The 12500-nt window shown below is 64.5% G+C and overlaps 1 protein-coding gene across 1 annotated transcript in view; it reads right to left on the bottom strand.

Moving 5' to 3' along the window:
* CSK (C-terminal Src kinase) overlaps positions 1-12500 on the bottom strand; it is a 58008-nt gene that overhangs the window by 20535 nt on the left and 24973 nt on the right. Inside the window, exons 2-6 of the mRNA XM_075576154.1 lie at positions 11537-11607; positions 7464-7577; positions 7267-7379; positions 5238-5457; positions 3593-3895 (exon numbers count right to left, since the gene is read on the bottom strand). Coding sequence (XP_075432269.1) covers positions 3593-3895; positions 5238-5457; positions 7267-7379; positions 7464-7577; positions 11537-11551 — 765 coding nt within the window. The 5' untranslated portion in view covers positions 11552-11607. The remainder of the gene's footprint in view (positions 1-3592; positions 3896-5237; positions 5458-7266; positions 7380-7463; positions 7578-11536; positions 11608-12500) is intronic.

Here is a 12500-nt window from a genome sequence, read left to right on the forward strand (position 1 = left end):
AGGGGGCGAGAGAGAGGAGAGAGGGGGGGTGAGAGAGAGGAGAGGGGGGGGGCGAGAGAGAGGAGAGAGGGGGGCGAGAGAGAGGAGAGGGGGGGGGGGCGATAGAGAGGAGAGAGGGGGGGCGAGAGAGGGGGGGCGAGAGAGGGGGGCGAGAGAGAGGAGAGAGTGGGGGCGAGAGAGGGGGGCGAGAGAGAGGAGAGAGGTGGGGGCGAGAGAGAGGAGAGGGGGGGCGAGAGAGAGGAGAGACGGGGGGGGTGAGAGAGAGGAGAGGGGGGGCGAGAGAGAGGAGAGAGGGGGGCGAGAGAGAGGAGAGAGGGGGGGCGAGAGAGAGGAGAGAGGGGGGGCGAGAGAGAGGAGAGAGGGGGGGCGAGAGAGAGGAGAGAGGGGGGGCGAGAGAGAGGAGAGAGGGGGGGCGAGAGAGAGGAGAGAGGGGGGCGAGAGAGAGGAGAGAGGGGGGGGCGAGAGAGAGGAGAGAGGGAGAGGGGGGGCGAGAGAGAGGAGAGAGGGGGGGCGAGAGAGAGGAGAGGGGGGGGGCGATAGAGAGGAGAGAGGGGGGGCGAGAGAGGGGGGGTGAGAGAGAGGAGAGAGTGGGGGCGAGAGAGGAGAGAGGGGGGCGAGAGAGAGGAGAGAGGTGGGGAGAGAGAGGGGGGGGCGAGAGAGAGGAGAGGGGGGGCGAGAGAGAGGAGAGAGGGGGGCGGAGAGAGAGGAGAGAGGGGGCGAGAGAGAGGAGGGAGGGGGGAGGGGGGGGCGAGAGAGAGGAGAGAGGGGGGGGTGAGAGAGAGGAGAGGGGGGGGCGAGAGAGAGGAGAGAGGGGGGCGAGAGAGAGGAGAAGGGGGGGGGGATAGAGAGGAGAGAGGGGGGGCGAGAGAGGGGGGGCGAGAGGGGGGGGGCGAGAGAGAGGAGAGAGTGGGGGCGAGAGAGGAGAGAGGGGGGCGAGAGAGAGAGAGGAGAGAGGGTTAGAGAGAGAGAGGAGAGAGGGGGGGCGAGAGAGAGAGGAGAGAGGGGGGGGCGAGAGAGAGAGAGGAGAGAGGGGGGCGAGAGAGAGAGAGGAGAGAGGGGGGCGAGAGAGAGAGAGGAGAGAGGGGGGGCGAGAGAGAGAGAGGAGAGAGGGGGGGGCGAGAGAGAGGAGAGGGGGGGTGAGAGAGAGGAGAGAGGGGGGGCGGAGAGAGGAGAGAGGGGGGGCGAGAGAGAGGGGGGGGCGAGAGAGAGGAGAGAGGGGGGCGAGAGAGAGGAGAGAGGGGGGCGAGAGAGAGGAGAGAGGGGGGGCGAGAGAGAGGAGAGGGGGGGCGAGAGAGAGGAGAGGGGGGGCGAGAGAGAGAGAGGAGAGAGGAGAGGGGGGGAGAGAGAGAGGAGAGGGGGGGGGGCGAGAGAGAGAGAGGAGAGGCGAGAGAGAGAGAGGAGAGCGAGAGAGAGGAGGGGGGGCGAGAGAGAGAGAGGAGGGGGGGCGAGAGAGAGGAGAGAGGGTGGCGAGAGAGAGGAGAGCGAGAGAGAGGAGAGCGACAGAGAGGAGGGGGGTGAGAGAGAGGAGAGGGGGGGGCGAGAGAGAGGTGAGGGGGGAGCGAGAGAGAGAGGAGAGAGGGGGCGAGAGAGAGGAGAGAGGGGGGCGAGAGAGAGAGAGAGAGGGGAGGGCGAGAGAGAGAGAGTAGAGAGTGGGGGGGGCGAGAGAGAGAGAGAGGAGAGAGGGGGGGGGGAGAGAGAGAGGAGAGAGGGGGGGGGCGGGAGAGAGGTGAGGGGGGGAGCGAGAGAGAGAGGAGAGAGGGGGGCGAGAGAGAGGAGAGAGGGGGGCGAGAGAGAGAGAGAGAGAGGGGAGGGCGAGAGAGAGAGAGAGTAGAGAGTGGGGGGGCGAGAGAGAGAGAGAGAAGAGGGGGGGCGAGAGAGGAGAGAGGGGGGCGAGAGAGAGGAGAGCGAGAGAGAGGAGGGAGGGCGAGAGAGAGGAGAGGAGAGGGGGGAGCGAGGAGAGAGAGAGGAGAGGGGGGTGCGAGAGAGAGAGAGGAGAGAGGGGGGCGAGAGAGAGGAGAGAGGGGGGGCGAGAGAGAGGAGAGAGGTGGGGGGCGAGACAGAGGATAGAGGGGGGGGGCGAGACAGAGGATAGAGGGGGGGGGCGAGACAGAGGATAGAGGGGGGGCGAGACAGAGGATAGAGAGGGGGGGGGCGAGACAGAGGATAGAGGGGGGGGCGAGACAGAGGATAGAGGGGGGGCGTGACAGAGGATAGAGAGGGGGGGGCGAGACAGAGGATAGAGGGGGGACGAGAGAGGAGAGGGGCGGGACAGAGGGGGCGGGACAGAGGGGAGAGAGGGGGGGGGCGGGACAGAGGGGCGAGAGGGGGCGGGACAGAGAGGAGAGAGGGGGGCGGGACAGAGAGGAGAGAGGGAGCGGGACAGAGAGGAGAGAGGGGGCGGGACAGAGGAGAGAGGGGGCGGGACAGAGGAGAGAGGGGGCGGGACAGAGAGGAGGGGGCGGGACAGAGAGGAGAGGAGGGGCGGGACAGAGAGGAGAGGAGGGGGCGGGACAGAGGGGAGAGAGGGGGCGGGACAGAGGGGAGAGAGGGGGCGGGACAGAGGGGAGAGAGGGGGCGGGACAGAGGGGAGAGAGGGGGCGGGACAGAGGGGAGAGAGGGGGCGGGACAGAGGGGAGAGAGGGGGCGGGACAGAGGGGAGAGAGGGGGCGGGACAGAGAGGAGAGAGGGGGCGGGACAGAGAGGAGAGAGGGGGCGGGACAGAGAGGAGAGAGGGGGCGGGACAGAGAGGAGAGGGGGCGGGACAGAGAGGAGAGGGGGCGGGACAGAGAGGAGAGGGCGGGACAGAGGGGAGAGAGGGGGCGGGAGAGAGGGGAGAGGGGGGGCGGGACACAGAGGAGAGAGGGGGCGGGACACAGAGGAGAGAGGGGGCGGGACACAGAGGAGAGAGGGGGCGGGACAGAGAGGAGAGAGGGGGCGGGACACAGAGGAGAGAGGGGGCGGGACACAGAGGAGAGAGGGGGCGGGACAGAGGAGAGAGGGGGCGGGACAGAGAGGAGAGAGGGGGTCGGGACAGAGAGGAGAGAGGGGGTCGGGACAGAGAGGAGAGAGGGGGTCGGGACAGAGAGGAGAGAGGGGGTCGGGACAGAGAGGAGAGAGGGGGTCGGGACAGAGAGGAGAGAGGGGGTCGGGACAGAGAGGAGAGAGGGGTCGGGACAGAGAGGAGAGAGGGGTCGGGACAGAGAGGAGAGAGGGGTCGGGACAGAGAGGAGAGAGGGGTCGGGACAGAGAGGAGAGAGGGGTCGGGACAGAGAGGAGAGAGGGGTCGGGACAGAGAGGAGAGAGGGGTCGGGACAGAGAGGAGAGAGGGGGCGGGACAGAGAGGAGAGAGGGGGCGGGACAGAGGGGAGAGAGGGGGCGGGACAGAGGGGAGAGAGGGGGCGGGGGCGGGACAGAGAGGAGAGAGGGGGCGGGACAGAGAGGAGGGGGCGGAACAGAGAGGAGAGAGGGGGGCGGGACAGAGAGGAGAGGGCGGGACAGAGAGGAGAGAGGGGGCGGGACAGAGAGGAGAGGAGGGGGCGGGACAGAGAGGAGAGAGGGGGAACGTAACCCCCGCAGCGCTGGGAGCGGATACGTAACCCCCGCAGCGCTGGGAGCGGGTACGTATCCCCCGCAGCGCTGGGAGCGGGTACGTAACCCCCGCAGCGCTGGGAGCGGGTACGTAACCCCCGCAGTGTAACCTGACAGATGCAGCGCTGGGAGCGGGTACGTAACCCCCGCAGCGCTGGGAGCGGGTACGTAACCCCCGCAGTGTAACCTGACAGATGCAGCGCACACACTTACTCCGTGAGAACTCGTCCTGAGCCGCCACCGTCCCCTCCATGAGTTTGGGTTTGGTTAGGCTGGTGCAGAGACCGTCTGCGTCGTTAGTGTAATGCTGAGAGAGAGGGGGGGAGACAGGGCCCAGTGACCAGCGTGTACTTCCCAGCGCCGCCCACTAGAGGGCCGCACACGCATATCTGACACGGCACAGACAGACAGCGCTGTGTTTAACCCCTGCGTGGTGCAGAAGAGCTCCGAGTGTGCGCCCGCGCGAGCTTCCGAGTGTGCGCCCGCGCGAGCCCCCGAGTGTGCGCCCGCGCGAGCCCCCGAGTGTGCGCCCGCGCGAGCCCCGAGTGTGCGCCCGCGCGAGCCCCGAGTGTGCGCCCGCGCGAGCCCCCGAGTGTGCGCCCGCGCGATCCCCCGAGTGTGCGCCCGCGCGATCCCCCGAGTGTGCGCCCGCGCGAGCCCCCGAGTGTGCGCCCGCGCGATCCCCCGAGTGTGCGCCCGCGCGATCCCCCGAGTGTGCGCCCGCGCGATCCCCCGAGTGTGCGCCCGCGCGAGCCCCCGAGTGTGCGCCCGCGCGAGCCAGAGCCCCCGAGTGTGCGCCCGCGTGAGCCAGAGCCCCCGAGTGTGCGCCCGCGCGAGCCAGAGCCCCGAGTGTGCGCCCGCGTGAGCCAGAGCCCCGAGTGTGCGCCCGCGCGAGCCAGAGCCCCCGTGTGCGCCCGCGTGAGCCAGAGCCCCCGAGTGTGCGCCCGCGCGAGCCAGAGCCCCGAGTGTGCGCCCGCGTGAGCCAGAGCCCCGAGTGTGCGCCCGCGTGAGCCAGAGCCCCCGAGTGTGCGCCCGTGCGAGCCAGAGCCCCGAGTGTGCGCCCGCGTGAGCCAGAGCACCCGAGTGTGCGCCCGCGCGAGCCAGAGCCCCGAGTGTGCGCCCGCGCGACCCAGAGCCCCGAGTGTGCGCCCGCGCGAGCCAGAGCCCCGAGTGTGCGCCCGCGCGAGCCAGAGCCCCCGAGTGTGCGCCCGTGCGACCCAGAGCCCCGAGTGTGCGCCCGTGCGAGCCAGAGCCCCGAGTGTGCGCCCGCGCGACCCAGAGCCCCGAGTGTGCGCCCGCGTGAGCCAGAGCCCCCGAGTGTGCGCCCGCGTGAGCCAGAGCCCCCGAGTGAGCGCCCGCGAGCCCCCGAGTGTGCGCCCGCGCGAGCCAGAGCCCCCGAGTGTGCGCCCGTGTGAGCCAGAGCCCCGAGTGTGCGCCCGCGTGAGCCAGAGCCCCGAGTGTGCGCCCGCGTGAGCCAGAGCCCCCGAGTGTGCGCCCGCGTGAGCCAGAGCCCCCGAGTGTGCGCCCGCGTGAGCCAGAGCCCCCGAGTGTGCGCCCGCGCGAGCCAGAGCCCCCGAGTGTGCGCCCGCGCGAGCCAGAGCCCCCGAGTGTGCGCCCGCGCGAGCCAGAGCCCAGCGTGGGTGTCTCACCTCCACCAGCTGCATGAGGTTATCGAAGTAAGCCTCCTCATCGATTGTCAGCTTGCCGGACGAGTAGATGATGCGGTAATGCTCCACCTTCCCCTCACAGCTCACGCACAGAGTGTAGTCTCCCGGATAGTTCGTGCTCTCCCGCACCAGGAACAGGCCGGTCTCCGGGGGGTATAACAGGCGCTCCGCCTGCTCCCGCGTTATCTTACCATGAAACCATCTGACGAGAGAGAGAGCGTGAGAGAGAGAGAGCGCGAGAGAGAGAGCGTGAGAGAGAGAGAGCGCGAGAGAGAGAGCGCGAGAGAGAGAGCGTGAGAGAAAGAGCGCGAGAGAGAGAGAGCGCGAGAGAGAGCGCGAGAGAGAGAGAGCGCGCGAGAGAGAGAGCGCGCGAGAGAGAGAGCGCGAGAGAGAGAGAGCGCGAGAGAGCGCGAGAGAGAGAGCGAGAGAGAGAGCACGAGAGAGAGAGAGAGCACGAGAGAGAGAGAGCGCGAGAGAGAGAGCGCGAGAGAGAGAGCGCGAAAGAGAGAGAGCGCGAGAGAGAGAGCGCGAGAGAGAGAGAGCGCGAGAGAGAGAGAGCGCGAGAGAGAGAGAGCGCGAGAGAGAGCGCGAAAGAGAGAGAGAGCACGAGAGAGAGAGAGAGAGCGCGAGAGAGAGCGCGAAAGAGAGAGCGCGAGAGAGAGAGAGAGCGCGAGAGAGAGAGAGCGCGAGAGAGAGAGCGCGAGAGAGAGAGCGCGCGAGAGAGCGTGAAAGAGAGAGAGCGCGAGAGAGAGAGAGCGCGAGAGAGAGAGAGCGCGAGAGAGAGCGCGCGAGAGAGAGCGCGCGAGAGAGAGAGCGCGAGAGAGAGAGAGCGCGCGAGAGAGAGAGAGCGCGAGAGAGAGAGAGCGCGCGAGAGAGAGCGCGAGAGAGAGAGAGCGCGCGAGAGAGAGAGCGCGCGAGAGAGAGAGCGCGAGAGAGAGAGAGCGCGAGAGAGAGAGAGCGCGAAAGAGAGAGCGCGAAAGAGAGAGCGCGAAAGAGAGAGAGCGCGCGGAGAGAGAGCGCGAAAGAGAGAGCGCGCGGAGAGAGAGTGCGCGCGAGAGAGTGAGCGCGAAAGAGAGAGAGCGCGCGGAGAGAGCGCGCGCGAGAGAGTGGCGCGCTCTCTCTCTCTCGCGGAGAGAGAGCGAGAGCGCGAGGGAGAGCGAGAGAGCGAGCGCGAGAGAGAGAGCAAGCGCGAGAGAGAGAGCAAGCCCGAGAGAGAGAGCAAGCGCGAGAGAGAGAGCAAGCGCGAGAGAGAGAGCGCGAGAGAGAGAGCGCGAGAGAGAGAGCGCGAGAGAGAGAGCACGAGAGAGAGAGCGCGAGAGAGAGAGAGCGCGAGAGAGAAAGCGCGCGAGAGAGAAAGCGCGCGAGAGAGAAAGCGCGAGAGAGAGAAAGCGCGAGAGAGAGAAAGCGCGAGAGAGAAAAAGCGCGAGAGAGCGCGAGAGAGAGAGCGCGAGAGAGAGCGCGAGAGAGAGCGCGGTCTCCGGGGGGTATAACAGGCGCGCCGCCTGCTCCCGTGTTATCTTACCGTGAAACCATCTAACGAGAGTGCGCGCGTGTGAGAGTGCAAGAGAGAGCTCGGTCTCCAGGAGTATAACAGATGCGCCGACTGCTCCCGTGTTATCTTACTGTAAAACCATCTAACGAGAGGGCGGGCTCGCGAGAGGGGGGGGGGGGGCGCGCGAAAGAGCCAAGAGCTCTCCGCGCACACGGCTCAGTCTCGCGCACACGGCTCAGTCTCGCGCACACGGCTCAGCCTCGCGCACACGGTTCAGTCTCGCGCACACGGCTCAGCCTCGCGCACACGGCTCAGTCTCGCGCACACGGCTCCGCCTCGCGCACACGGCTCAGCCTCGCGTGTTGTACTCACGGCTCAGTCTCGCGCACACGGCTCAGCCTCGCGCACACGGCTCAGCCTCGCGCACACGGCTCAGCCTCGCGTGTTGTACTCACGGCTCAGCCTCGCGCACACGGCTCAGCCTCGCGCACACGGCTCCGCCTCGCGTGTTGTACTCACGGCATGAGGCTGAGCTTGGTCCCGGATTTGACGCCCTCTCTCTTCTGCACGTAGTTGGCCGGGATAAACCCGACGCGTCCCACCTTGTTCTTCGCCTTGTACCAGTTGGGATCCTGCAGGGAGACGGGGATTACATGTGGGCGACCTCGGGGGCATTCCCTGCCCCGCGCCACGGATTCACATTACAGGCGGGTTACCTTGGTCACGGACACGATCGTCAGGACGTCGCCTTTACTGAACGGGAGGTCCTGGTCCGCCTTGCCCTGGAAATCATAGTTTGCGATGCACTCTGTGCCCGTCTGCCAGGGCGGCTGGGAGGGGGGGAGAGAGAGAGAGAGAGAAGGTGTATGAGATGGGGGGGGGGAGAGAGACAGACAGAAAGGGTGTGAGTGGGAAGGTTGTGTGTGGAAGAGGGAGAGAGAAAGGCGATGGGGGGGGAGAGAGAAAGGCGAGGGGGGGGAGAGAGAAAGGGGAGGGGGGGGGGAGAGAAAGGCGAGGGGGGGGAGAGAGAAAGGCGATGGGGGGAGAGAGAAAGGCGATGGGGGGGGGGAGAGAAAGGCGATGGGGGGGGAGAGAGAAAGGCGATGGGGGGGGAGAGAGAAAGGCGATGGGGGGAGAGACAGAGCAGAGAGCGAGAGACAGAGCAGAGAGCGAGAGACAGAGCAGAGAGCGAGAGACAGAGCAGAGAGCGAGAGACAGAGCAGAGAGCGAGAGACAGAGCACAGAGCGAGAGACAGAGCACAGAGCGAGAGACAGAGCAGAGAGCGAGAGACAGAGCAGAGAGCGAGAGACAGAGCAGAGAGCGAGAGACAGAGCAGAGAGCGAGAGACAGAGAGCGAGAGACAGAGCAGAGAGCGAGAGACAGAGCAGAGAGCGAGAGACAGAGCAGAGAGCGAGAGACAGAGCAGAGAGCGAGAGACAGAGCAGAGAGCGAGAGACAGAGCAGAGAGCGAGAGACAGAGCAGAGAGCGAGAGACAGAGCAGAGAGCGAGAGACAGAGCAGAGAGCGAGAGACAGAGCAGAGAGCGAGAGACAGAGCAGAGAGCGAGAGACAGAGCAGAGAGCGAGAGACAGAGCAGAGAGCGAGAGACAGAGCACAGAGCGAGAGACAGAGCACAGAGCGAGAGACAGAGCACAGAGCGAGAGACAGAGCACAGAGCGAGAGACAGAGCAGAGAGCGAGAGACAGAGCACAGAGCGAGAGACAGAGCACAGAGCGAGAGACAGAGCACAGAGCGAGAGACAGAGCAGAGAGCGAGAGACAGAGCACAGAGCGAGAGACAGAGCAGAGAGCGAGAGACAGAGCAGAGAGCGAGAGACAGAGCAGAGAGCGAGAGACAGAGCAGAGAGCGAGAGACAGAGAGCGAGAGACAGAGCAGAGAGCGAGAGACAGAGCAGAGAGCGAGAGACAGAGCAGAGAGCGAGAGACAGAGCAGAGAGCGAGAGACAGAGCAGAGAGCGAGAGCAGAGAGACAGAGCAGAGAGCGAGAGACAGAGCAGAGAGCGAGAGACAGAGCAGAGAGCGAGAGACAGAGCAGAGAGCGAGAGACAGAGCAGAGAGCGAGAGACAGAGCAGAGAGCGAGAGACAGAGCAGAGAGCGAGAGACAGAGCAGAGAGCGAGAGACAGAGCAGAGAGCGAGAGACAGAGCAGAGAGCGAGAGACAGAGCAGAGAGCGAGAGACAGAGCAGAGAGCGAGAGACAGAGCAGAGAGCGAGAGACAGAGAGCGAGAGACAGAGCAGAGAGCGAGAGACAGAGCAGAGAGCGAGAGACAGAGCAGAGAGCGAGAGACAGAGCAGAGAGCGAGAGACAGAGCAGAGAGCGAGAGACAGAGCAGAGAGCGAGAGACAGAGCAGAGAGCGAGAGACAGAGCAGAGAGCGAGAGACAGAGCAGAGAGCGAGAGACAGAGCAGAGAGCGAGAGACAGAGCAGAGAGCGAGAGACAGAGAGCGAGAGACAGAGCAGAGAGCGAGAGACAGAGCAGAGAGCGAGAGACAGAGCAGAGAGCGAGAGACAGAGCAGAGAGCGAGAGACAGAGCAGAGAGCGAGAGACAGAGCAGAGAGCGAGAGACAGAGAAGAGAGCGAGAGACAGAGCAGAGAGCGAGAGCAGAGAGCGAGAGCAGAGAGCGAGAGCGAGAGCAGAGAGCGAGAGACAGAGCAGAGAGCGAGAGACAGAGAGCGAGAGACAGAGCAGAGAGCGAGAGACAAAGCAGAGAGCGAGAGACAGAGCAGAGAGCGAGAGACAGAGAGCGAGAGACAGAGTAGAGAGCGAGAGACAGAGAGCGAGAGACAGAGAGCGAGAGACAGAGCAGAGAGCGAGAGACAGAGCAGAGAGCGAGAGACAGAGAGCAGAGAGACAGAGCAGAGAGTGAGAGACAGAGCAGAGAGCGAGAGACAGAGCAGAGAGCGAGAGACAGAGCAGAGAGCGAGAGACAGAGCAGAGAGCGAGAGACAGAGCAGAGAGCGAGAGACAGAGCAGAGAGCGAGAGACAGAGCAGAGAGCGAGAGACAGAGCAGAGAGCGAGAGACAGAGCAGAGAGCGAGAGACAGAGCAGAGAGCGAGAGACAGAGCAGAGAGCGAGAGACAGAGCAGAGAGCGAGAGACAGAGCAGAGAGCGAGAGACAGAGCAGAGAGCGAGAGACAGAGCAGAGAGCGAGAGCAGAGAGCAGAGAGACAGAGCACAGAGCGAGAGACAGAGCAGAGAGCGAGAGACAGAGCAGAGAGCGAGAGACAGAGCAGAGAGCGAGAGACAGAGCAGAGAGCGAGAGACAGAGCAGAGAGCGAGAGACAGAGCACAGAGCGAGAGACAGAGCAGAGAGCGAGAGACAGAGCAGAGAGCGAGAGACAGAGCAGAGAGCGAGAGACAGAGCAGAGAGCGAGAGACAGAGCAGAGAGCGAGAGACAGAGCAGAGAGCGAGAGACAGAGCAGAGAGCGAGAGACAGAGCAGAGAGCGAGAGACAGAGCAGAGAGCGAGAGACAGAGCAGAGAGCGAGAGACAGAGCAGAGAGCGAGAGACAGAGCAGAGAGCGAGAGACAGAGCAGAGAGCGGGAGACAGAGCAGAGAGCGGGAGACAGAGCAGAGAGCGGGAGACAGAGCAGAGAGCGGGAGACAGAGCAGAGAGCGGGAGACAGAGCAGAGAGCGGGAGACAGAGCAGAGAGCGGGAGACAGAGCAGAGAGCGGGAGACAGAGCAGAGAGCGGGAGACAGAGCAGAGAGCGGGAGACAGAGCAGAGAGCGGGAGACAGAGCAGAGAGCGGGAGACAGAGCAGAGAGCGGGAGACAGAGCAGAGAGCGGGAGACAGAGCAGAGAGCGGGAGACAGAGCAGAGAGCGGGAGACAGAGCAGAGAGCGGGAGACAGAGCAGAGAGCGGGAGACAGAGCAGAGAGCGGGAGACAGAGCAGAGAGCGGGAGAGCAGAGCGACAGAGCAGAGAGCGAGAGAGCAGAGAGCGACAGAGCAGAGAGCGAGAGAGCAGAGAGCGACACAGAGCAGAGAGCGAGAGAGCAGAGAGCGAGAGACAGAGCAGAGAGCGGCAGACAGAGCAGAGAGCGAGAGAGCGACAGAGCAGAGAGCGAGAGAGCGACAGAGCAGAGAGCGAGAGAGCGACAGAGCAGAGAGCGACAGAGCAGAGAGCGACAGAGCAGAGAGCGAGAGAGCGACAGAGCAGAGAGCGAGAGAGCGACAGAGCAGAGAGCGAGAGAGCGACAGAGCAGAGAGCGAGAGAGCGACAGAGCAGAGAGCGAGAGAGCAGAGAGCGAGAGAGCGACAGAGCAGAGAGCGAGAGAGCGACAGAGCAGAGAGCGAGAGAGCGACAGAGCAGAGAGCGAGAGAGCGACAGAGCAGAGAGCGAGAGAGCGACAGAGCAGAGAGCGAGAGAGCAGAGAGCGAGAGAGCAGAGAGCGAGAGAGCAGAGAGCGAGAGAGCAGAGAGCGACAGAGCAGAGAGCGACAGAGCAGAGAGCGACAGAGCAGAGAGCGACAGAGCAGAGAGCGACAGAGCAGAGAGCGACAGAGCAGAGAGCGACAGAGCAGAGAGCGACAGAGCAGAGAGCGACAGAGCAGAGAGCGACAGAGCAGAGAGCGACAGAGCAGAGAGCGACAGAGCAGAGAGCGACAGAGCAAAGAGCGACAGAGCAGAGAGCGACAGAGCAGAGAGCGACAGAGCAGAGAGACAGAGCAGAGAGCGAGAGAGTGATAGAGCAGAGAGCGACAGAGAGCAGAGAGCGCGCGCACAGAGGTGGGATGAGGTTAGAGACACGTTACTGTACCTGCACTACAGACATGATGAGACGAGGGGACCTGTTTCAGAGAGATGTCCAGCAGCACAGTAACATCAGACCTGAGAGAAACAACACACAGTCTTATCCAGATGGCACAGCGCTCCTAACACATTAAGTAGGATAATAAGCTAGGAAACGCACAATGTCACATGTCACTGGGGAAGACCATGACACACACACACAGTCACACACACACACAGTGTACCAGCCTGTAACCGACACCTCGGTGTATATCGGAGACACATAGGGCCATGTCCACTAAACAGACTTCTGCACCTTACCATACAAGTGAGTGCTGCAGGATGCCTCCCGGCGCCCGGATGTGCTGTATGGCAGAAGACTGCTTAATGAACAGGGGCTGTCCCAAATAATAACACACAGCCTGCAATCATGTAGTCACAGGAGATCAGGAAGTCAGGAGAGATAAGTCTTATCATACTCCTTCCGCGCATCCCACCGCACCCACCATTCCGCGCATCCCACCGCACCCACCATTCCGCGCATCCCACCGCACCCACCATTCCGCGCATCCCACCGCACCCACCATTCCGCGCATCCCACCATTCTGCGCATCCCACTGCACCCACCATTCCACGGATCCCACAGCACCCACCATTCCGCGCATCCCACTTCACCCACCATTCCGCGCATCCCACTGCACCCACCATTCCGCGCATCCCACTGCACCCACCATTCCGCGCATCCCACTGCACCCACCATTCCGCGCAAAATTCCGCGCATCCCACCGCACCCACCATTCCGCGCATCCCACCGCACCCACCATTCCGCGCATCCCACTGCACCCACCATTCCGCGCATCCCACTGCACCCACCATTCTGCGCATCCCACCGCACCCACCATTCCGCCTATCCCATCGCACCCACCATTCCGCCTATCCCACCATTCCGCCTATCCCACCGCACCCACCATTCCGCCTATCCCACCGCACCC

This window comes from Ascaphus truei, chromosome 18 (genome assembly GCF_040206685.1).
Source record: "Ascaphus truei isolate aAscTru1 chromosome 18, aAscTru1.hap1, whole genome shotgun sequence".
NCBI classification, from domain to species: Eukaryota; Metazoa; Chordata; class Amphibia; order Anura; family Ascaphidae; genus Ascaphus; species Ascaphus truei.